General features: G+C 46.0%; 2 protein-coding genes across 5 annotated transcripts in view; both read left to right on the plus strand.

The window, feature by feature from the left end:
* Positions 1–1,933, plus strand: part of C4H7orf57 (chromosome 4 C7orf57 homolog) — a 29,485-nt gene extending 27,552 nt beyond the window's left edge. The window contains exon 8 of one of the 2 annotated variants that reach the window (XM_070369893.1): positions 346–1,933. In XM_070369893.1, the coding sequence (XP_070225994.1) occupies positions 346–392 (47 nt within the window). In that variant the 3' untranslated portion in view covers positions 393–1,933. The remainder of the gene's footprint in view (positions 1–345) is intronic. The other variant, XM_005890517.3, reaches the window with a different exon arrangement.
* A 19,690-nt stretch (positions 1,934–21,623) lies between these two features.
* Positions 21,624–24,090, plus strand: part of UPP1 (uridine phosphorylase 1) — a 28,615-nt gene continuing 26,148 nt past the window's right edge. Inside the window, exon 1 of one of the 3 annotated variants that reach the window (XM_070369896.1) lies at positions 21,624–21,697. Coding sequence is in view for 1 of the 3 variants with exons in the window: in XM_070369894.1 (XP_070225995.1) it covers positions 21,965–22,108 (144 nt within the window). In the remaining 2 variants the exon portion in view is untranslated. Of the gene's footprint in view, positions 21,751–21,958; positions 22,109–24,090 lie in introns of those variants that run through there. The other 2 variants (XM_070369895.1, XM_070369894.1) reach the window with 2 other exon arrangements.

The raw sequence follows: 24,090 nt of genomic DNA on the forward strand, positions 1-24,090 counted from the left end.
TGCAGGGGTTGCAACTTTGACCTCTGATCAGGAAGCTAAGATGCTACCTGCCTCCTGGCCAAAAAAAACACAAAACATGAAACAGAAACAATATTGTAACAAATTCAGTAAAGACTAAAAAATGGTACACATGAGCCTCTCAGCCTTCTGAGATGGCCCACACTCTGTCTGGGGACCCTGTTTCTCTCTAAATAAACCCACTTCTTACCTATCAAAAAAAAAAGATGGTACACATTAAAAAAAATCAGCTTGCAAAAAAAATACAATTAATAGGTTAGATTTTTAAATTTATGAAACAGGCCATCTTAATATCTTTACTTGTCAACTCTTTGTTTTATATTGCAGGTTCAGCAGCACCTCCACCTGACTCAACACCCGTGGAGCTCAAATAATCCCGGACATAAAGGGCATCCTGGATCTATGTTACAGCTATAGTCACAAGTCCCCTGTTATAGTTTATTAACACAGATTTTACAGAGTGACCCGTCTTAGAACAGATGTGAACTCCCTGCTGCGTGGCGGTGCTGGTGTTGGGTTTTGTTTCTTGCGTCTCTCTGGGATGGCAGGCAAGTGGCCTCTGCCCCGCTGCGCCTTGCCGGCCTGGGATGTCCCAGAGCTGCTTCCTCCCCATCCTCAGCAGATAGCACGTCACCTCCTGCCGTGTGAGCCTCTGTGGGTCCTACCTCTTTTGAAATCCGTGGTTTAGATGCTTAACTGGAAAAAAACTCACCAAAACTTTTTCACTGTTTTGGTCTTGAAATTTTTGTAGAAATAATTTTTCTGTTACAAAACAGCATTTAATTCCAGAATATTGTGATATAGTTTATATTAAGAAAAAGATTGATTTGTTATACCTTGAAGTTTTAAACATTTAATATAAAAACATTGCTGCATTTTCTAGTTTTAAATGTTTGATAATATTTTTTGCATCAACTGAAATTCATAGTAGCGAACATTTATTGTTTTGCATTAAGTAAAAATGTTTAAATACTTAATTTAGTATTCTTAACAAAAATGTTTTAATACAGAGACAGTTCTCTCATTTTATAAATTTCATTGCCATTTAAATGTAAGTAATTAGCATAAAATGTAATTTTATATTTTGTACATTTAATTCATTAATAAAATAATAATTTTCTGCTGGAAGATTTCAGACAGCCAAGTAAAGTCAGAGATATTTTAGCTTCTTTCCCAGAATAAACTTATCATGTACTTGCTCACCTCAAATTGAAGTTTTCAATTAATTCTTCATTTAAGGACACTGAGTTGAGCACATGGATCTGTATCCTTGAATCAGCCATAGGGAGATTGTGAGTGGTGTGTGTGCTGAACAGAGAGAGTTCGCTTTAGGGGAAGGTGCCAACTTTCTTTCCTTTGTGACCTTTTCCTTCCTCTTCTTTAAAACCTACCCCATCCTCACCCTTCCCTCCCCAAGAAAAAACCATCAGGAACAGATACAGTAGCTTAGTGTTAATTGCTCTGTCATGTCCAACTCTTTGTGACCCTATGGACTGCTGCCCACCAGGCTCCATGGGGATTCTCCAGGCAGGAATACTGGAGTGGGAGAAGATCCCTTCTCCAGGGGATCTTCCCGATCCAGGGATCGAACCCGGGTATCCTGCATGGCAGGTGGATTCTTTACTGTCTGAACCACCAGGGAAGCCCCATACAGTAGCTTATGACTATTTAATTCTCTTTTGAGGGTATTAGAGTACAGAAACCTGTGGTTTAGGAAGAGGACAGAGTTGGAGCAGGGAACCTGTGACCAGACCTTGGTTCCATGCAAGGTCTCTGGTGTCTGTTACTGGTAAAAAAACAACCCTGCAGTTAACTTTCTGCTTTGTAATAAACAACAGACTTTATGAAAACAGAGGTTTTGCACATTCCATCCAATTATTTTGAAGCAAAGGGCTTTTGCCAAAAGTAAGAAAATACAGCAAAATCATTCTAAAGAAAAATTGTCAGCTTCAACTAGCAAAAAAAGCGTTTAATGAAATACCTCTTTTCACACATGTGCATGCAGGCATGGGCAAGCACACCCTTCCAGGGTCCTGATGGTTTTGTGACAAGCATCTGGCAATCTCAGCTCACCACAGACTGCTCTCAGAGCTTAGCTCCAGGCCTCGGTTTCCTTCTTTCTCAAAAAGAGATACGTCCTATCCAAAGGCTGTTGTGAGCATTAACCAAAATAAAGTTCAGCGAGGTTCCTGACACAACATCTGACACAGTACTCAATCATTCTCTCGGCTTTCAGATCCAGTGCTCAGTTCGGTGGTCAGCTTACAGTGAAGGGAGCCCAGACCCACAGAGGAAAAGCAGCGTCCCTGGAGAAAGCCGTGACTCCTACCTCTGTCAGCTGGTGTACTTTCCGCTTATACACAGCCTTGAGAACTGCTGAAATGGGCCCATGAAAAGCAAAGCAGAAATTAGTGGAAAACTGAAAAGACCAGAGAAGCACTTCAAGGAGGAGAATGCAGAACAAAAGCAACCGTGAGGCAGCATGGGAGAAAGCAGAAGTGAGTGTCAGGAGTTAGAGCAGACATGAGGATGGAAGAGAATGAGGCTCTGAACCCCTCGATAGGCCTAACCTGAGTCCGAAAACAGTTTAAAAAATTTGCCAGACTGTAAAAAAAGTAAAAGAAAGTCCAGATGGATTCATTGGTGAATTGTACGTTGAAGAATTTATAATTTAATTATAATTATATAATATATAAAACAATTATATGTAATTATTTATAATTATAAATGATTATAATTAAAATTTATGATTAATATATAATATAAACATATTTATAAATATATAATTATAATCTGTAATTATATGAATTAATTATAATTATACTAATTCTACAATCTCTTCCAGAAGATAGAAGCAGAAAGAATAAGTCCTGAATCATTCATGAGATCATCATTATCTGTATACTAAATTCAGACAGACATTACAAGAAAATTATGGATGCAAATTAAAATATCTCTCATGAACATAGATGCAAAAATCTCTAACAAAATATTAGCGAGTTAAATCCTAAAATACGGACTTCCCTGGTGATCCAGTGGCTAAGACTCCATGTTCCCAATGTGGGGACTCAGGCTAGATCTTTGGTAAGGGAACCAGAGTCCAGATGCTGCCTGCTGCAACTAAGAGTTCACGTGCCACAGCAAAAGATCGCATGTGATCCAGTGGATGCTGGCAATTTGATCTCTGGTCCCTCTGCCTTTTCTAAAACCAGCTTGAATATCTGGAAGTTCACAGTTCAGGTACTGTTGAAGCCTGGCTTGGAGAATTTTGAGCATTACTTTACTAGCGTGTGAGATGAGTGCAATTGTGTGGTAGTTTGAGCATTCTTTGGGATTGCCTTTCTTTGGGATTGGAATGAAAACTGACTTTTTCCAGTCCTGTGGCCACTGCTGAGTTTTCCAAATTTGCTGGCATATTGAGTGCACCACTTTCACAACATCATCTTTTAGGATTTGAAATAGCTCAACTGGAATTCGGAGAAGGCAATGGCATCCCACTCCAGTATTCTTGCCTGGAAAATCCCATGGACAGAGGAGCCTAGTAGGCTGCAGTCCATGGGGTCGCCAAGAGTGGGACATGACTGAACAACTTCACTTTCACTTTTCACTTTCATGCATTGGAGAAGGAAATGGCAACACATTCCAGTGTTCTTGCCTGGAGAATCCCAGGGACGGGGGAGCCTGGTGGACTGCCATCCATGGGGTTGCACAGAGTTGGACACGACTGAAGCGACTTGGCAGCTGCAAGAGCAGCAACTGGAATTCCATCACCTCCACTAGCTTTGTTCATAGTGATGCTTCTTAAGGCCCACTTGACTTCGCATTCCAGGATGTCTGGCTCTAGGTCAGTGATCACACCACTGTGATTATCTGGGTCGTGAAAATCTTTTTTGTACAATTCTTTTGTGTATTCTTGCCACCTCTTCTTAATATCTTCTGCTTCTGTCAGGTCCATACCATTTCTGTCCATTATTGAGCCTATCTTTACCTATTAGTCATGATAAACACATTCACAGGATGGATTGAAGGCTTTCCCACCCAGACTGAGAAGGCTAAGGAGGTGATAAAAAAAATTGCTCCATGAAATCATTCTGAGATTTGGCTTGCCCAGGTCATTACAAAATGACAATGGGACATCATTTACTTCTAAGTTCATCCAAGGGGTCTCTAAAGCTTTGGGCATTACTTATTATCTCCATTGTACCTGATAGCCTCAGTCTTCAGGAAAAGTAAAAAGAGCCAACCAATTCTTAAAATCAGCAATAAAAAAGATAACCCAGGAGACCTCCCTGGGATGGAAGGAGGCTTTACCAGTAGCTGTCCTCCACACCTGTATTGACACTGTTTCCACTGTTTCCCCATCTATTTCCCATGAAGTGAGGACCAGATGTCATGATCTTAGTTTTCTGAATGTTGAGCTTTAGGCCAACATTTTCACTCTCCTCTTTCACTTTCATCAAGAGGCTTTTTAGTTCCTCTTCACTTTCTTCCATAAGGGTGGTGTCATCTGCATATCTGAGGTTATTGATATTTCTCCCAGCAATCTTGATTCCAGCTTGTGCTCTTCCAGCCCAGCGTTTCTCATGATGTACTCTGCATATAAGTTAAATAAGCAGGGTGACAATACACAGCCTTGGTGATTGCAGCCATGAAATTAAAAGATGCTTACTCCTAGGAAGAAAAGTTATGACCAACCTAGATAGCATATTGAAAAGCAGAGACATTACTTTGCCAACAAAGGTCCATCTAGTCAAGGCTATGGTGTTTCCAGTGGTCACGTATGGATGTGAGAGTTGGACTGTGAAGAAAGCTGAGTACCAAAAAATTGATGCTTTTGAACTGTGGTGTTGGAGAAGACTCTTGAGAGTCCCTTGGACTGCAAGGACATCCAACCAGTCCATTCTGAAGGAGATCAGCCCTGGGTGTTCTTTGGAAGGAATGATGCTAAAGCTGAAACTCCAGTACTTTGGCCACCTCATGCGAAGAGTTGACTCATTGGAAAAGACTCTGATGCTGGGAGGGATTGGAGGTAGGAGGAGAAGGGGACGACAGAGGATGAGATGGCTGGATGGCATCACTGACTCAATGGACACGAGTTTGAGTGAACTCTGGGAGATGGTGATGGACAGGGAGGCCTGGCATGCTGCGATTCATGGGGTCGCAAAGAGTCGGACACGACTGAGCGACTGAACTGAACTGAACTGAACACCTGTATTGCCCCTAAGGAACAGGTTGGTCTTAATCCTATGAGATGCTATATGGATGACCTTTTGTTTATGTCAATGACCTCTTCCTAGATCCAGAGGCTCAGACCCTCTGGTCTTATACCACGGCCATTGGGCAATTCCAACAGGATATACGCTTGTGGGGTGTCAACCAGGAACCAAAAGGTGGCTCTAAAGAGCCACCATTATATGCTCCAGGGACTCAAGTCCTAATTAAAGTCTGGAAAGATGGGTCCCCAAAGGCTCAACTGCAGCCGACATGGAAGGGCCCCTACCCTGTAATACTTTCTACCCCTCTACAGCAGGCAAGGTACCAGGACACGACTCCTGGATTCACTACTCATGAGCCAAGCTGTGGAAAAAAACAGAAGAGGACACTCAATACACCTGTGAGCCCCTGGGAGATCTCAGATACCTATTCAAGACTACAAATGAGTGCCATTCTAATGAACACCCCCAAAATCTGGTGTCTGGGGATAAGATTTCTCAGGAGAGCTCTAAACAGCCAACACAGCTTGAGAGATTGTACTCCAAAACAGACAGGAGACAGATCTCCTGATCCCTGAACAAGGAGGGACTTGAGCCAACTTGCATGAGATGTGTTGTTTCTGGGTAAATATTTCCAGCTAAGTTAAAGAAAGTCTTACCGTCCTCAAGAAAAACATTCACATTCTACAGGAACTCAAAGAATGAGCTGGAGAGTTCTTGGGTGACTACAATCTCTCTTTGGTGGATATTTCTCCTGGCTAGGGGGAATTTGCAGTTGGCTGACTGAACTGAACTGGCAGTTGGCAGAACTGATGCCCCTACTAATCCCTGTTATCACCATATTGATGCTACTTATGACTGCTCCATGTATTATCAATTGTCTCACTCATTTTGTCTCTTTCCAGGTCAACAAGCTACAAAATGCAGTGCTAGTCAACAAGAATATATAAAACTACACCAACCATGGAAAATATTACTCACCCTTAGATGGACACCTCTATAAGGACTCTGAGGCTTGAGACTAGCAAGAGGGAGAGGCCCAATGCCCCTTGCCATCCTAGCTCAGCAGGAAGCAGTAGGCAGAAAGACCTTGATGCCCATATTTCCAAAGAATTATGCCTCCCATTTTTTGAGGAGGGAATGTTAGGTAGTTAGATTAGGAAAAATGAGGCTAAAAGATAAAGAAGAGAAAAGCCCATGAAAATTGAACAAATAAAGGTCCAAGCACCAGAGTGAGAACCTCAGGTGAAATAAACAGCCCTCATGGCTAGCCCAGTTTACAAAGGGCAGGCTCAGGGGGAGGAGAAAAAACATAAAAAGAGGAGCCAAAATTGAGCCTAAGGCTTCTCCTCTCCACTCTGCGCTTCTTTTGGGTCGACCTGCTCTCATGCCTTGAGGATGTATTTTCCTTTGCTTGCCAAATAAAACTGAGCTGTAACACTGATCCGTTCATCACTTCAAATTTTTGCTATGGCAAGGCAGAACTAAGGAAATTACAAACTCGCCCCAACAATAATAATTAATACACCTAGACAGAATATTAAAAAGCAGAGACATTATACTTTGCCAACAAAGATCTATCTAGTCAAGGCTATGGTTTTTCCAGGAGTCATACATGGATGTGAGAGTTGGACCATAAAGAAAGCTGAGCATCAAAGAATTGATGCTTTTGAACTGTGGTGTTGGAGAAGACTCTTGAGAGTCCCGTGGACTGCAAGGAGATCCAAACAGTCCATCCATCCTAAAGGAGGTCAGTCCTGGGGGTTCATTGGAAGGACTGATGTTGAAGCTGAAGCTCCAATACTTTGGACACCTGATGTGAAGAACTGACTCATTTGAAAAGACTCTGATGCTGGGAAAGATTGAAGGCAGGAGGAGAAGGGGATGACAGAGGATGAGATAGTTGGATGGTATCACCAACTCAATGGACATGAGTTTGAGTAATCTCTGGGAGTTGGTGATGGACAGGGAGGCCTGGTATGCTGTAGTCCATGGGGTTGCAAAGAGTCAGACATGACTGAGCAACTGAACTGAGATATAACACCAAAGGCATAAGGTGTGAGAGAAATAATTGATAAGTTGGGCTTAATTAAAATGAAAAACTTCTGCTCTGGGAAAGACATTGTTAACAAAATGAGAAGATAAAACAGACTAGGAGAAAATATTTGCAAAAGATGAATCTGATACAGGACTGTTATCTAAAACATACAAAGAAATATTAGAGCTCAATAACAAGAAAACAAACAACCTGATTGAAAAATGGACCATGATAGACACCTCACCAAAGAAGATATGCAGAGGGAAAATAAGCATATGAAAGGATGTTTCATGTCAGATGTCATCAGGGAAATGCAAATTAAGATGAGATACCACCTATTCAGTTCAGTTCAGTCGCTCAGTTGTGTCCGACTCTTTGCGACCCCATGAATTTCAGCACGCCAGGCCTCCCTGTCCATCACCAACTCCCGGAGTTCACTCAGACTCACGTCCATTGGGTCAGCGATGCCATCCAGCCATCTCATCCTCTGTCGTCCCCTTCTCCTCCTGCCTCCAATCCCTCCCAGCATCAGAGTCTTTTCCAATGAGTCAACTCTTCACATGAGGTGGCCAAAGTACTGGAGTTTCAGCTTTAGCATCATTCCTTCCAAAGAAATCCCAGGGCTGATCTCCTTCAGAATGTACTGGTTGGATGTCCTTGTAGTCCAAGGGACTCACAAGAGTCTTCTCCAACACCACAGTTCAAAAGCATCAATTCTTCGGCACTCAGCTTTCTTCACAGTCCAACTCTCACATCCAAACCTGACCTCAGGAAAAACCATAGCCCTGACTAGACGAACCTTTGTTGGCAAAGTAATGTCTCTGCTTTTGAATACGCTATCTAGGTTGCTCATAACTTTTCTACCGCCTATATGGATGGACAAAATCTGATGTTGACCACACCAAATTCTGGGGAGAATATGGAGCTATAGGAACAAGTGTTTCATTGCTGTGGGAATGCAAATTGTGCAGCCACTTTGAAAGGCAGTTTGGCAATTTCTCACAAAAAACACACTCTTGTCATAGGATCCAGTGTTCAGACTCCTTGGTATTTACCCAAATGAGTTCAAAACTTGTCTACGCATGTACCTGCACTGGTTATTTATGGAAGCTTTATTCCTAATCATCAAAACTTAGAAGTAACCAAATTCTTCATCAGTATGTGAGTGGACAAATAAACTGTGGTCCATGTATACAATGAACTATCACTCAGTGCTAAAAAGAGTTGAGTTATCAAGACTTGAAAGGACACAGAGGAGCCTTAGACATGTGTGACTAAGAAAAGAAGCCAGTCTAAAAGGCTCCAAACTATATGATTCTAACTATGACATTCTGGAAAAACACAGAATTACAGGGACACTAAAAAATCAGAGCTATCCAGAGGTTGGGGAGGGTGGGGTGAGTAGGTGGAGCACAGAGGATTTTTAGGGCAGCAAAACTACTCTGAATGATAATGCTGGATATACTCAATCACTCAGTCATGTCTGACTCTTTGTGACCCCATGGACTGTAGCCAATGGAGCTCCTCTGTCCATGGGATTCTTCAGGCAAGAATACTTGAGTGGGTAGCCATTCCCATCTCCAGGGGATCTTCCTGACCCAGGGATTGAACCTGTGTCTCCTGCATTGCAGGCAAATTCTTTTACCCCTGAGCCACTGAAGAAGCCCATAATGGTGGATACATGTTATTAAATATTTGTCAAAACTCATAGAAATGTACATTACTGGAAGTGAACCCTAATTTAAAACTGTGGACTCTAGGTGATTATGATGTGTTAATACACGTTTGTTAATTGTATCAAATGTACCATCTGGTGCGGGATGTCGCTTGTGGGGAAGGCTGTGCACGTCAGGAGTCATGGGATACACAAAACTCTCTACACTTGTCACTTGATTTTGCTATGAAACTAGAACTGCCCTAAATGTGGTGGCAATACTCACTTCTCTCCTGCTCCCTTACAACCCACACAGAATGCTTCACTTCCCATACTTCTGGTCATAAACTGTGTGTTTATCCCCCAACAAGCAATTCTCTGCAACGGCAGGTGGTATCTTACAAATTAACTTAATTCTGACCCTATCTTATCTGGAAATAGTGTCAGATCCCACAGGTCAAGGGCTCAGTCCCACAGAACTGCCTGCCTCCAGCACCCACCCCATGCCCCCAAGCACAAGTCTAAGTTGTCACCTCTACTCTTGGTCAAACTGCTATAAATTGGGGCTCCCAGGATCCCCTCCTTACATTTGATAATTTTCTAGAATGGCTCACAGAACTCCAGGAAACCCATTTGTTATAAAAGAATGTGATAAAAGATACAGATAAGCATCCAGGTGGAAGAGATATACGAAGCAAGGTATGCATAGGGGAACACCAGAGTAGTCCTCTCTCTCTGGACATGTCAGCCTCCTAGCACCTCCATGTGTCCACCAACTTGGAGGATCTCTGGACCTGGTTCTTCAGGCACTTTTATGCAGGCTTCATCACTTAGGCCTTAACTCCATTTTCAACCTCCCTCCCCTATCTGGAGGATAGGAGGTGGGAGGGAAATGTTCAGCCATCTTCATAGCTTAATCATTCTGGTGACAAGTCCCATCCAGGAGTCATGTGGAAGTCAACCAGAATTGACTCATATAAGACACACAGATGGGAAAGGGAGAAATACACCTGTCTATTTGCAAATAACATGATTTTCTATGTAGGAATTTCCGAAGAGGAGAGTGAAAAAGCTGGCTTAAAACTCAACATTCAAAAAACTAAGATCATGGCATCTGGTCCCATAACTTCATGGCAAATAGAAGGGGAAAAGTGGAAACAGTGACAGAGTCACTGCAGTAGATGCTTGGTCCTTGGAGGAAAATCTATGACAAACCTAGACAGCATATTAAAAAGCAAAGACATCACTTTGCAAAAGTCCACATAGTCAAAGCTATGGTTTTGACAGTAGTCATGTATGGATTTAAGAATTGGACCATAAAGAAGGCTGAGTGCCAAAAAATTGAATGGTTTTGAACTGTGGTGCTAGAGAAGACTCTTGAGAATCCCTTGGACTGCAAGGATATCAAACGAGTCCATCTTAAAGGAAATCAACCCTGAATATTCATTGGAAGGACTGATGCTGAAGCGCCAATACTTTGGCCACCTGATGTGAACTGCTGACTCATTGGAAAAGACCCTGATGCTGGGAAAGATTGAGGGCAGGAGGAGAGGGGGGCAGCAGAGGATGAGATGTGTTAGATAGCATCACCAACTCAATGGACATGAATTTGAGGAAGCTCCAGGAGATAGTGGAGGACAGAGGAGCCTGGTGTGCTGCAGTCGATGGGGTTGCAAAGAGTTGGATATGATTTACTGAGTAAACAATCACAACAACCTCCCAAAGGCCCTATCTCCTAACACATCACATTAGGGGTTAGAACTTCAACAGAGGAACTTGGGTGATGTAAACAGTCCCTAACACCAAGGGTGGAGAATTCTCACTAAATTGACTCATCAGGATTCCTGCTAAACCTGGAACGAGCAGGCCAAGCCCACAGTGGTGCCTGGTCAGGAGGAAGACTCAGGATCCTGACTTACTCTACCCAGTAGAAAAGCCTCTATGTGATTACAGTAATCATAACAGGCCAATGTTGACACATAGATGACCACAACTTCTATAGAGTAGGAAGCCCAAAATCCCTACACAGACATGACCAACCAGCTTCTGACAAAGAGGCTGAGGTTATTCAGTGCAGGAAATACAGCCTTCTCAACAAGTAGTACTGGAGCTCCACCAAAAATAACTCCAAAAATCAAAACCCAAAAAAATTCACCCAACCATCACATCTAAAAAGTGACCATAAACATGAGTTTTACCTTAAAACTGTAACATTTTTAGGAAAACAACAACAACAAAAGAGGAAATCCCCAGGATTTATGATGCAGCCAAGAGTTTTTAAGACTTGACAGCAAAAGCATGACCTGTAAAAGGGAAAACAGATAAAAATCCCATTAAAATTTTAAAAAAAGCTGCCCTGTGAAATCTATACCAAGAGGATAAACAGACAAGCTACAGACTTCAAGAAACTGTAAATGGTATCTCCAAGAGAACTTGTGTCTAGTACATACAAAGAACTCTCACAACTCAACATGAACAGGGAAAAGAAAAATAAAAACAAGCAATTTGAAAGTAAGGAAAAGACATAAACAACAATTTCAAAGAGGATACACATGAAAGACACTCAATACCATTAGCCATCAATAAATGCAAATTAAAACCACAATGAGATATCATGGCATGAGGATTAGAATGGCTGAAACAATGAAATGACATCAAGTACTGGTGAGGACTCAGAGAAACTTGACTTCACATCCACTGTTGGTGGAAATGTAAAATATTACAGGCACTCTGGAGAAGAGTCTGGCAGTTAAGAGTCTGGCAATTTCTTGGAAGATTAAATGTGCAATTATCATACAACTCAGAAGTCAGCCACTTGGCTTCTATCCCAGACGAATGAAAATTTATGTTCACACAAAAACCTGTACATTAAATTTCATGGCAGCTTTGTTCTTTATGGCTTAGAGCCAGAAATAACCTAGATGTCTTTCAGCAGGTAGATGGCTAAGCAGCTGGGGCAGATCCATGTCATGGAATGCTGCTTGGTGAAAGAAGGGAATCAACTACTGATACACGCAGTGTGGACAGATCTCTGGAGATTCTGCTAGATGGAAAACCTAGGTCCAAAGTTAGACACTCTATGGTGGTGGTGGTGATTTAGTCGCTTAGTTGTGTCCAACTCTCTGCAGCCCCATGGACTGTAGCCCAGCAGGCTCCTCTGTCCATGGGATTTTCCAGACAAAAATACTGGACTGGGTTACCATTTCCTTCTCCAGGGGATCTTCCACACCAGGGATTGAACCTGTCTCTCCTGCATTGCAGGTGGATTCTTTACCAACTGAGCTACCAGGGAAGCCCCTGCTGTTGTTGTTGTTCAGTCCCTCAGTTCAGTTCAGTCACTCAGTCGTGTCCGATTCTTTGTGACCCCATGGACTGCAGCACACCAGGCCTCCTTGTCCATCACCAACTCCTGGAGTTTACTCAAACTCATGTCCATTGAGTCGGTGATGCCATCCAACCAGATCATCCTCTGTCATCCCCTTCTCCTCCCGCCTTCAATCCCTCCCAGCATCAGGGTCTTTTCCAATGAGTCACCTCTCCACATCAGGTGGCCAAAGTATTGGAGCTTCAGCTTCAACATCAGTCCTTCCAATGAACACTCAGGACTGATTTCCTTTAGGATGTACTGATTCAATCTCCTTGCAGTCCAAGGGACTCTCAAGAGTCTTCTCCAAAGCATCCAAAGTCTTCAAAAGCATCAGTTCTTTGGCTCTCAGCTTTGTTTATAGTCCAACTCTCACATCCATACATGACCACTGGAAAAACCATAGCCTTGACTAGATGGACCTTTGTTGGCAAAGTAATGTGTCTGCTTTTTAATATGCTGCCTAGGTTGGTCATAACTTTCCTTCCAAGGAGTAAGTGTCTTTTAATTTCATGGCTGCAATCACCGTCTGCAGTGATTTGGGGACCCAAAAAATTAAAGTCTGCCACTGTTTCCACTGTTTCTCCACATATTTGCCATGAAGTGATGGGACTGGATACCATGATCTTTGTTTTCTGAATGTTGAGCTTTAAGCCAACTTTTTCACTCTCCTCTTTCACTTTCATCAAGAGGGTCTTTAGCTCTTCTTCACTTTCTGCCATAAGGGTGGTGTCATCTGCATATCTAAGGTTATTGATATTTCTCCCAGCAGTCTTGATTCCAGCTTGTGCTTCATCCAGCCCAGCATTTCTCATGATGTCCTCTGCATAAGTTAAAAAAGCAGGGTGACAATATACAGCCTTGATGGACTCCTTTTTCTATTTGGATCCAGTCTATTGTTCCATGTCCAGTTCTAACTATTGCTTCCTGCCCTGCATATAGGTTTCTCAAGAGGCAGGTCAGGTGGTCTGGTATTCCCATCTCTTTCAGAATTTTCCACAGTTTATTGTGATCCACACAGTCAAAGGCTTTGTCATAATCAATAAAGCAGATTTTTTCCTGGAACTTTCTTGGTTTTTCAATGATCCAGCAGGTGTTGGCAATTTGATCTCTGGTTCCTCTGCCTTTTCTAAATCCATCTTGAACATCTGGAAGTTCACAGTTCACGTATTGTTGAAGCCTGGCTTGGAGAATTTTGAGCGTTACTTTACTAGCATGTGGAGAAGGCAATGGCACCCCACTCTAGTACTCTTGCCTGGAAAATCCCATGGATGGAAGAGCCTGGTAAGCTGGAGTCCATGGGGTCGCTAAGAGTCAGACATGACTGAGCAACTTCACGTTCACTTTTCACTTTCATGCATTGGAAAAAGAAATGGCAACCCACTCCAGTGTTCTTGCCTGGAGAATCCCAGGGATGGGGGAGTCTGGTGGGCTTCCGTCTATGGAGTTGCATAGAGCTGGACATGGAGTTGCATAGAGCTGGACATGACTGAAGTGAGTTAGCAGCAGCAGCAGTTACTAGCATGTGAGATGAGTGCAATTGTGTGGTAGTTTGAGCATTCTTTGCCATGGCATTTCTTTGGAATTGGAATGAAAACTGACATTTTCCAGTCCCGTGGCCACTGCTGAGTTTTCCAAATTTGCTGGCATATTGAGTGCAGCACTTTCACAGCATCATCTTTTAGGATTGGAAATAGCTCAACTGGAATTTCATCACCTCCACTAGCTTTGTTCATAGTGATTCTTCCTAAGGCCCACTTGACTTCACATTCCAGCATGTCTGGCTCTAGGTGAGTGATTAAGCCATCATGGTTATCTGGGACATTAAGATCTTTATCTGGGTCGTGAACATCTTTTTTGTACAGTTCTTCTGTGTATTCTTGCCACCACTTCTTAATATCTTCTGCTTCTGTTAGGTCCATACCATTTCTGTCCTTTATTGAGCCCATCTTTGCATGAAGTGTTCCCTTGGTATCTCTAATTTTCTTGCAGAGATCTCTAGTCTTTCCCATTCTATTGTTTTCCTCTATTTCTTTGCACTGATCAACGAGGAAGGCTTTCTTTGCACTGATTACTAAACAAGGAAGCTTATCTCTCCTTGCTATTCTTTGGAACTCTGCTTTCAAATGGGTATATCTTTCCTTTTCTCATTTGCTTTTTGCTTCTCTTGTTTTCACAGCTATTTTTAAGGCCTTCTCAGACAGCCATTTTGCTTTTTTGCATTTCTTTTTTTAAAATGACCAGTTTTAGCAATGAAGGACAGATCAGGGGATGCCAGGGTTTAGAAGTTGGTATGGGTGTAGGCTGTCAAACGGTGACATGGGGGTCTTTGGGTTATGAGATGTTCAGCAGCTTGACTATGCTGGTATCATGCACACAACAAAGTCGTACAGAACAAAAGAGTACAAAAAAGTTGAGAAATCTGAACCACATTGCGGGGGGGGGGCTCTGTTAATTTCATACTCTGGCTAAGATATCTACTACAGTTCTGCAAAATATTGCCATGAGGGGAATCTGGGTAAGGCTACAAGAGGCCCCTCTGTGTCATTCCTCTTTATTCACATACTGAAAGTGAAAGTGAAAGTTGCTCAGTTGTGTACGACTCTTTGCGACCCCATGGACTAAAGAGTCCATGGAATTCTCCAGGGCAGAATACTGGAGTGGGTAGCCTTTCCCTTCTCCAGGGGATCTTCCCAACCTAGGGATCAAAGCCAGGTCTCCTGCATTGCAGGCGGATTCCTTACCAGCTGAGCCATGAGAGGCTCAAAAACAACAAACATTTATCTCCCACAGTCCTGGAGACAGGACGTTCAGGACCAGAGCATCAGCAGACCCGGTGTCTGGTGAGGCCCCTTCCTGGTTTATAGCCGCCCATCTGCCCTGAGTCCTCACCTGGAGGAAGGGATGCGCATCTCCGTGTGTCTCCTCTGTGAGGGTACCAGCCTCATCATGGGAGCTCTACTCTTGTGACCTCATTGCCTCCCAAAGCCATCACTTTACAGTTAGGGTTTCAACGTGTATGTTTCCAGGGAGGTGGAATTTACACATTCAGACAATAATGGACATAGTAATGTACAATATCATCTTAATACGATTTCACAATTTTCTCAATAAAAATTCAGTTGAAAAACTGCAGTGGGCCCATGGGCTACAGTTTCAGGGCTAAGGCACTGGGAGGTGACTGAGGTCAGGGGCGACTCCTCAGAGATGATCTCGAAGTCGAGAACTAAGCCAGGAAAAGTTGCTCAGACAGGGTGAGTGTGCACTGAGTGGGCAGGAGCTTGGGGTGCCCACCAAGGACCTTCCTGTTTCCTCAGCTGAGAGGGTTATCTGTTGTAACTGGAAAGAACAGAATTGATTCCAAGTTGGGTCTGTTTCTCTTCTGTTAACATTTGCTTCCGTTGCTTTTGTTATTATTATCACTAAAAGGATGCTGTCTATAGGTGTCAGCATTGTAATGGCCCGCCTCAGGGAACCTGCCCTTCTGCTTGACTGCTAACCTAAAGTGTCCTTGTCCAGCTCACAGGGGGACATTTTGACCCTGCCCACCTGTGAATGGCTGCAGAAAAGAAGAAATGAACACATTCCCTCACCAATGCTGGCCAACCCAGGAGGTATTTTGCAAGACTTACGGCCTTTTTACTTTCTCACTTCCTCCTCCTCCCTGCTCTCTAAGAGAAACTGGCATCCAGACCCCATTAAGACAGTACTCTAGGGTGCTAGCTCGCCATCTTGGCAGGGGCCCAGCTTTCCGAATAAAGCTGTGTTCCTTGTCTCAACACTCTGAATTATCGGACTGCCATGTGGTGAGCAGACCGAGCTTGGACTCAGTAACACTGTGACAAACTAGGGCAAATTTCAAAAAGTCTCAAGTAAAAAGGTGACTGTGGGTACTGGGTGGTTCTGTGTGGTGGGTGAGGGATGCAGAGACATGTAATTTGACAGGAACCTGTTACTGACTCCAAGCTGGATCTGCTGGACACACACCAGGCCAATGAATAGGAGAGATGAGGTGCTGACGCAAGGAATATGACTTTATCCAGAGAGCTGGCTGACCAAGAAAATGGCAGTCGAATGTCTCAATATAACTATCTTGTCAGGGTCTGGATGTCTGGTTCTTTAATAGAGTCAGAGAGAGAGAAGCAAAGAGGAGCTAGTCAAAAGGCAGCAGAGACAGGGAGAGGCAGAGAGGAAGTAAAGTAAAAAGGGTCTTCCGTCTTGCAAAACATCTCTGGGAAGGGCCAGCCTTCGGAAGATCAGTCGCTCAGTCGTGTCCGACTCTTTGCGACCCCATGAATCGCAGCACGCCAGGCCTCCCTGTCCATCACCAACTCCCGGAGTTCACTCAGACTCACGTCCATCGAGTCAGTGATGCCATCCAGCCATCTCATCCTCTGTCGTCCCCTTCTCCTCCTGCCTCCAATCCCTCCCAGCATCAGAGTCTTTTCCAATGAGTCAACTCTTCGCATGAGGTGGCCAAAGTACTGGAGTTTCAGTTTTAGCATCATTCCTTCTAAAGAAATCCCAGGGCTGATCTCCTTCAGAATGGACTGGTTGGATCTCCTTGCAGTCCAAGGGACTCTCAAGAGTCTTCTCCAACACCACAGTTCAAAAGCATCAATTCTTCAGCGCTCAGCTTTCTTCACAGTCCAACTCTCACATCCATACATGACCACAGGAAAAACCATAGCCTTGACTAGACGAACCTTTGTTGGCAAAGTAATGTCTCTGCTTTTGAATATGCTATCTAGGTTGGTCATAACTTTCCTTCCAAGGAGTAAGCATCTTTTAATTTCATGGCTGCAGTCACCATCTGTAGTGATTTTGGAGCCCAGAAAAATAAAGTCTGACACTGTTTCCACTGTTTCCCCATCTATTTCCCATGAAGTGGTGGGACAGGATGCCATGATCTTCGTTTTCTGAATGTTGAGCTTTAAGCCAACTTTCTCACTCTCCACTTTCACTTTCATCAAGAGGCTTTTTAGTTCCTCTTCACTTTCTGCCATAAGGGTGGTGTCATCTGCTTTTCTGAGGTTATTGATATTTCTCCCGGCAATCTTGATTCCAGCTTGTCAACGAGGGACAGGGGAGATACAAAAGCCTGTTATGATTGGTAGGTTTGCTGCAGAGAGAAGCCAGTTCTGACTCCATGTTGAAAACTATTTCTTTAACTTGCCTTTCATTGCTCTTGTTCTCTTCTTTTTTTGTAACCATTCACAGGTGGACAGGGTCAGATTATCATTTTATGAGCTGAACAGACACTTTAGTCAGGCAGAGGGGCAGGGTCCTTTGAGGCAGGCCATTATGTACGATTATAATAACAAGAGCAACGAAAGGCAAGTTAAAGAAATAGTTTTCAACATGGAGTCAGAACTGGCTTCTCTCTGCAGCAAACCTACCAATCATAACAGGCTTTTGTATCTCCCCTGTCCCTCGCTGACCCCTGCAGAAAGGGCATTTTCCCATCTGAGGGATGACTTCAGAAAGTCACCAGTCAGCACACAGCACAGCCAAGGTCACCAGGGGAAAAGTCACCACGGATTGAGCACCAGTTAAAAAATTAACTGACTATTCCTGAGCGGCACAGTGAAGGATTTCTGTGTGAGACAATGGTTTAGAATGAGGTAGAAAGCGATGAGGATGAAGGCTCTGCAGGCAGAGCTGTGGGGATACTGCTGGGCCCTCTGCATCTTTGGTGCGGTGTCCCAGAGGGGACATTCAGGCTGGTGGCCGGGGGTGGGGGCTGCTGCCCTCGGCTGTGCACCGCGCACAGCACTTCCACTCGTGCCCCTTTTTCAGCAGGGGGCACGAGCCTGTCAGCAGGCAGCATCAATTTGGGGACTGGGGGCGCTCTGATGTTTGGGTGGGTGAGTGGTCTTGTCACCTAGTCCAAGTTCGCTCTGTTAGGCAGTAAGTAAAAGGTGCTCAGTTGTGTCTGACTCTCTGCAACCCCATGGATGATACAGTCCAGGGAATTCTCCAGGCCAGAATCCTGCAGTGGGTATCCTTTCCCTTCTCCAGGGGATCTTCCCAACTCAGAGATCGAATCCAGGTCTCCCGCATTGCAGGTGGATTCTTTACCAGATGAGACACCAGGGAAGCCCAAGACTACTGGAGTGGGTAGTCTATCCCTTCTCCAGGGGATTGTCCCGACCCAGGAATCAAACCAGGGTGTCCTGAATTGCAGGTGGATTCTTTACCAGTTGAGACACCAGGGAATCCCCACAGGGCAGCCGATTAACTGAGAGACAAGATGCTGAGGCAAGGAATAGGACTTTATTCGGAAAGCCGGCTGACCAAGAAGATGGCAAACAAATGTCTGAAAATAACCATCTTATGGGGGGTCTGGAGGCCAGATTCTTTTTATAGAACAGAGAGGGAGAGGAGGTGAACAAATAAAGTAAAAAGGCCATTAAGTTTGCAAATATCTCCTGGAATGGCAAGCCCAGGAAAGGGATGTGTTAATTTCTTCCTTCCTCCCATCCACAGGTGGACAGCATCTGAAAAAAGGCATTTTAACAGTCAGGCAGAGGAGCAGGATTCTTGGTATGAGCAGCCGTTATGTATGATTATAATAATAAAAGCAACAGAAAGCAAATCAGAAACAGTTCCAACCCAAATCAGGATTGGCTCATCCCTGCCACAGCCTGAGAACTCTGTGGGTGACACACAGTTACCTGTGCAGGGAGGGGGGCTCTTCTCCTCTGTTCTGTCTCATGAGCAATCAAACGCTGGCTGTGCCCCACTATGTTGTTTCATGACCTCCTGATGGGGCTTGCCAGCTACTTGGAAAACACTGTTCTTTGGGGATTCCACCTTCACTCAGTGAGGCATCCAGGGCAGCCCCGGGATGGACAGGGACTTGGGGAGTGGACCCAAGCAGCAGGAAGCCTCACTGAGTATCTCTGAAATACTATCAGGTTTAAGAGAATCCGGCTTTGGAATTAGTCTGGGGTTGCCCTTACTCCTTGGGAGAAAAGTTATGACCAACCTAGATAGCATATTGAAAAGCAGAGACGTTACTTTGCCAACAAAGGTCCATCTAGTCAAGGCTATGGTTTTTCCAGTGGTCATGTATGGATGTGAGAGTTGGATTGTGAAGAAAGCTGAACGCCAAAGAATTGATGCCTTTGAACTGTGGTGTTGGAGAAGACTCTTGAGAGTCCCTTGGACTGCAAGGAGATCCAACCAGTCCATTCTAAATGAGATCCATCCTGGGTGTTCTTTGGAAGGAATGATGCTAAAGCTGAAACTCCAATACTTTGGCCACCTCAGGTGAAAGTTAACTCACTGGAAAAGACTCTGATGCTGGGAGGATTGGGGGCAGGAAGAGAAGGGGATGACAGAGGATGAGATAGCTGGATGGCATCACTGACTCGATGGACGTGAGTCTGAGTGAACTCTGGGAGTTGCTGATGGACAGGGAGGCCTGGTGTGCTGTGCTTCATGGGGTCGCAAAGAGTCGGACATGACTGAGCGACTGAACTGAACTGGGCTTCCCTGGTGGCTCAGATGGTAAAGAATCTGTCTGCAATGTAGGAGACCTGGGTTTGATCCCTGAGTCAGGAAGGTCTCCTGGAGAAAAAAGTGGCAACACACTCCAGTATTCTTGCCTGGAGAATTCCCATGGATGGAGGAGCCTGGCAGGCTACAGTCCACGGGATCGTAGAGTCAGACACATGCATGACTGAATAACTAACACTGCTTTAACCTTTGGTGAGCCCGACTGAGGGTGTGTCACACTTGGTGTGGTCTGCCCTTCTAAGGAAGACAGATTCTGCAGAATCAGGAGGAGTTCTCTGAAGGCGTCCAAGTGGGTGGGGTGGACTGGGATGGTGACTGCTGGCTGTCCTTAGCTTTGCTGGCTGTAGGGGCAGCGCTGGAGCTGGTCGGGGTGTTGCAGAGAAGCCAATTCTGACTCCATGTTGGAAACATTTTTAGACTTGCTTTAAGTTGCTTTTGTTATTATAATTATACACAATAGCCTGCCTCTGAGGACCCTGCACTTCTGCCAGATTGTAAATTAAAGTGTCCTTGTTCAGCCCATAGAAATAATCTGTCCCCGCCCACCTGTGAATAACTTCAACAAAAAGAAAAGATTAACATACCCCTTTCAAAGGCTCTCATTTCTGGAGATGTTTTACAAGACTGAAGACCCTTTCACTTTACTTCCCCACTGCCTCTTCCTCTCTGCTCTGCCTTTTGACTTCAGATTCTGATTGCTTCTCTCACAGGCTCTGTAAAAGAACCTGGCATCTAAGCCCCCACAAAATGGTTATTTGGAGACGTGAGTTGGCCATCTTCTTGGTCAGTCTGCTTTGGCTTTCCAAATAAAGTCCTATTCCTTGCCTCAACACCTCCTCTCTCATTGGCCTGTCCTGCAGCAAGCAGAGTGTGAGCCTGGACTCAGGAAACAGGCTTGACTGGGTTCATCTGTATGTTTTAGAAATGGCTGGAGGCAGCTTGTTTCCAGGTGTCACATTTACCAGGTTCTAACTTAACAGAAGGAAAGTTATGACCAACCTAGATAGTATATTGAAAAGCAGAGATACTACTTTGCCAACAAAGGTCCGTCTAGTCAAGGCTATGGTTTTTCCAGTGGTCATGTATGGATGTGAGAGTTGGACTATGAAGAAAGCTGAGCGCTGAAGAATTGATGCTTTTGAACTGTGGTATTGGAGAAGACTCTTGAGAGTCCCTTGGACTGCAAGGAGATCCAACCAGTCCATCCTAAAGGAGCTCAGCCCTGGGATTTCTTTGGAAGGACTGATGGTAAAGCTGAAACTCCAATACTTTGGCCACCTCAGGTGAAAAGTTAACTCACTGGAAAAGACCCTGATGCTGGGAGGGATTGGGGTCAGGAGAAGAACGGGATGACAGAGGATGAGATGGCTGGATGGCATCACCGACTCGATGGACATGAGTTTGAGTGAACTCCGGGAGTTGGTGATGGACAGGGAGGCCTGGTGTGCTGTGCTTCATGGGGTCGCAAAGAGTCGGACACGACTGAGCAACTGAACTGAACTGAACAGATTGTTAAGTCCTTGGTGTTTGGTTTTCTGGCTCAAGTGCAGCCTGTTGGAAAGAAAAGGACTTCATCTCGCAGGGATAGCAGGCCACTGCGTGCACTCCCCAGAGGCCTGGGGCTCCTGGGGGGGCGGGGCGGTGGGGTGCCTCCCAGGTCCCCTAGTGACAGGACTGGCAGGACCGCCTGCGCTGGCTGGAGGCCGGGAGGCAGTTCCGCTGCCTCAGCCGGTGGCTCTGAATGAATGAGTCATTTCCTCCCGCCCTCCCGGGCGCTACTAGGACCAGGCGAGTCCCAGAGTGAACCCGGGCCAGAGAGACCCAGGGGACCACCTTTGGCCTGTGGGGCCCACTCTCATCCCCAGCCCAACGCTAGCTCCACACCGGTAACTCTGGCACTCGCCCCAGACAATCCGCCTGCCCCACGCTTGCACTCGGGGTGGGTTCCCGCAGATACCCTGGCTCCGGCCGGAGCGGTGACCTCGGGGGGTCACCTCTGTCCCCTAAGTCTCTGCTGTCAGGAGGGGAAGAAGCCGCAGGGAGGTGTCGTGGGCGGGACGAGTGGCTTAATGAGTAAGCGGTTGGTCTCCGGTCACCCGCCGTCGCCCGCTGCGCAGCAGGAAACCCGCCGGGGGTGGGGCGGGGGCGCCGGGATGGGAGGAGCTGCGGGCCGGCGGGCGGGGACCCCCGGGAGGCCTGACTCCACCAGCTCCCCAGTACCTCCCGACACAGGTCGGGCAGTCTCTGCGCGGGGAGCCTCGGTGGCCGGAGTCCAGTTTTCGGGAATCACCCTGCCGGTAAGGCGACTCGGTGCGAGGACGCAGGGCCATCGGCGGGGAGGGTGCGCGGGTACGATGTGCCGGGAGAGCGCACGGGGAGCGAGTGCGCGGAGCGAGCGCGGGGAGGGCGTGCTCCGAGGGTGTGCGGGGAGGATGCCCCGGGAGGAGGTGCGGGGAGACCGTGCGGGGAGACCGTGAGAGGAGGACGTGACAGGAGGGTGTGCGGGGAGGGCGCGCGCAGAGGAAGTGCGGGGAGGATGTTCCGGGAAGGTGTGCTGAGAGAGCGCGCGCGGAGGACGTGACAGGAGGGTGTGCGGGAAGGGCGCGCGCGGAGAATGTGACAGGAGGGTGTGCGGGGAGGATGCTCCGGGAGGATGTGCGGGGAGGACGTGACGGGAGAGCGCGCGGGGAGGACGTGACGGGAGAGCGCGCGGGGAGGACGTGACGGGAAAGTGTGCGGGGAGGATGTGCGGGACGGAGGGCGCTCATCTTTGCCTCCGCCGTTGGGGTGTCGGGGCTCCGCCAAGATGCTGGGTCCACCCGGTGCATGAGATGCGCAGTCCAAACCGAACGAGATAGGTCCCGGGACACCTGGAGCGTCCCCTTCTCGCGAGGGGCGACGTTTTGGAGAAAGACTGTTACCAGACCTTCAGAGTTAAAATGAACCCAAGTGTGTGCGTTGAGCCAACAGATTAAGTGTCACAGCGTAAAATACTGGCGTCAAGGTGTCCGGCAGGTCAAAAGAGAAAACTTCACAGTTAAAGTACCTGACAAATATGATTTGCACCGGGGAGCGGGTCTGTTTGCCGCTCTTGAAAGCGGCCGGTTGCTTTTAAGACGGGCGTGTGGGGGCGCCTCCCCAGCTCTGGGGTCTGGGCGTGTCCAGGTAAGTCAGAGTCCCCGCCCGCAGCCTTCTCCTACCCGCTCTTTCCCAGCCCTGGCCGTCTTTCGCTTTCCTCGCCAGAGGTCGGCTCTGCCCTGGGCAGTTCCCGGCTGATGGTGACTTGCAGAGAAACCCCCTCTGAAATCCAGGCTGGAATGGGGCCATATCCTGTTAGCTGGCTCCAGGCGTAGTGACTCTGCGCTCTGAACTCTTCGGCTGTTTTCCGTCCTCCCGGCTGCCTCTCCGTCCCCTTGCCCTGGTCTCCCTTCGCAAGTCTTACCCCCCCTTGCTGTGTTTCCGGGTCAGAGACCTTTGATTCCATTCATTGGCTGTGACCCTGGCTTTTAAAAGATTTGCACTTTCCCTGAATAGAAAGAACCATCGCCCAGTGGGTTTCCCACCCTGCCAACCCCTCCCAGGACTGCCTTGCCTTTCTCTCGGGCTGCCTGACTCTTAGCAGAGGGCCCCCTCTCCCACTTCTGGGTCAATTCCACCCCCCTCCTCCGGCCCCACCTTTCAGAGGCCAAACTGACCTTTTAGTTGTCTTTCTGCATTCGCTTGAAGACTGCAGACTAATTCAAACAAGTTTATCAGACATGAATTATATTTTTTATTCCAGTACTCTCAACTCTGGTAGGCATTGAAGTAGCACTTTAGTTGAAACAAAGTAGTTATTCTTTACATTGGCTTTTGTCCAAGTGAACTTTCTCATTGTCCTAAAATTAAAAAAATTTTTTAAACAGAACAAATATACAACAAGAAAGTGAAACTTTCAGTTTTTCTGCTTCCTAAAGATAAAGGGCTTCCCTCATAGCTCAGTCAGTAAAGAATGCAATGCAGGAGACCTGCAATGCAGGTTTGATCCCTGGGTCCGGAAGATCCTCTGGAGAAGGAAATGGCAATCCACTCCAGTACTCTTGCCTGGAAAATCCCATGGACAGAGGAGCCTGATGGGCTACAGTCCATGGAGCCACAAGAGTCAGACACGACTTAGCAACTAAACCATGAAAGACAAACCCTGAACATCTTTCTTGTCTCCCCTCCCTCCTTCCTCTCATATACACACACATTTGCTTTTGAAATATGTTCATTCAAAAAAAATATATAAACTTTTACA

Source organism: Bos mutus, chromosome 4, assembly GCF_027580195.1.
Source record: "Bos mutus isolate GX-2022 chromosome 4, NWIPB_WYAK_1.1, whole genome shotgun sequence".
NCBI lineage: Eukaryota > Metazoa > Chordata > Mammalia > Artiodactyla > Bovidae > Bos > Bos mutus.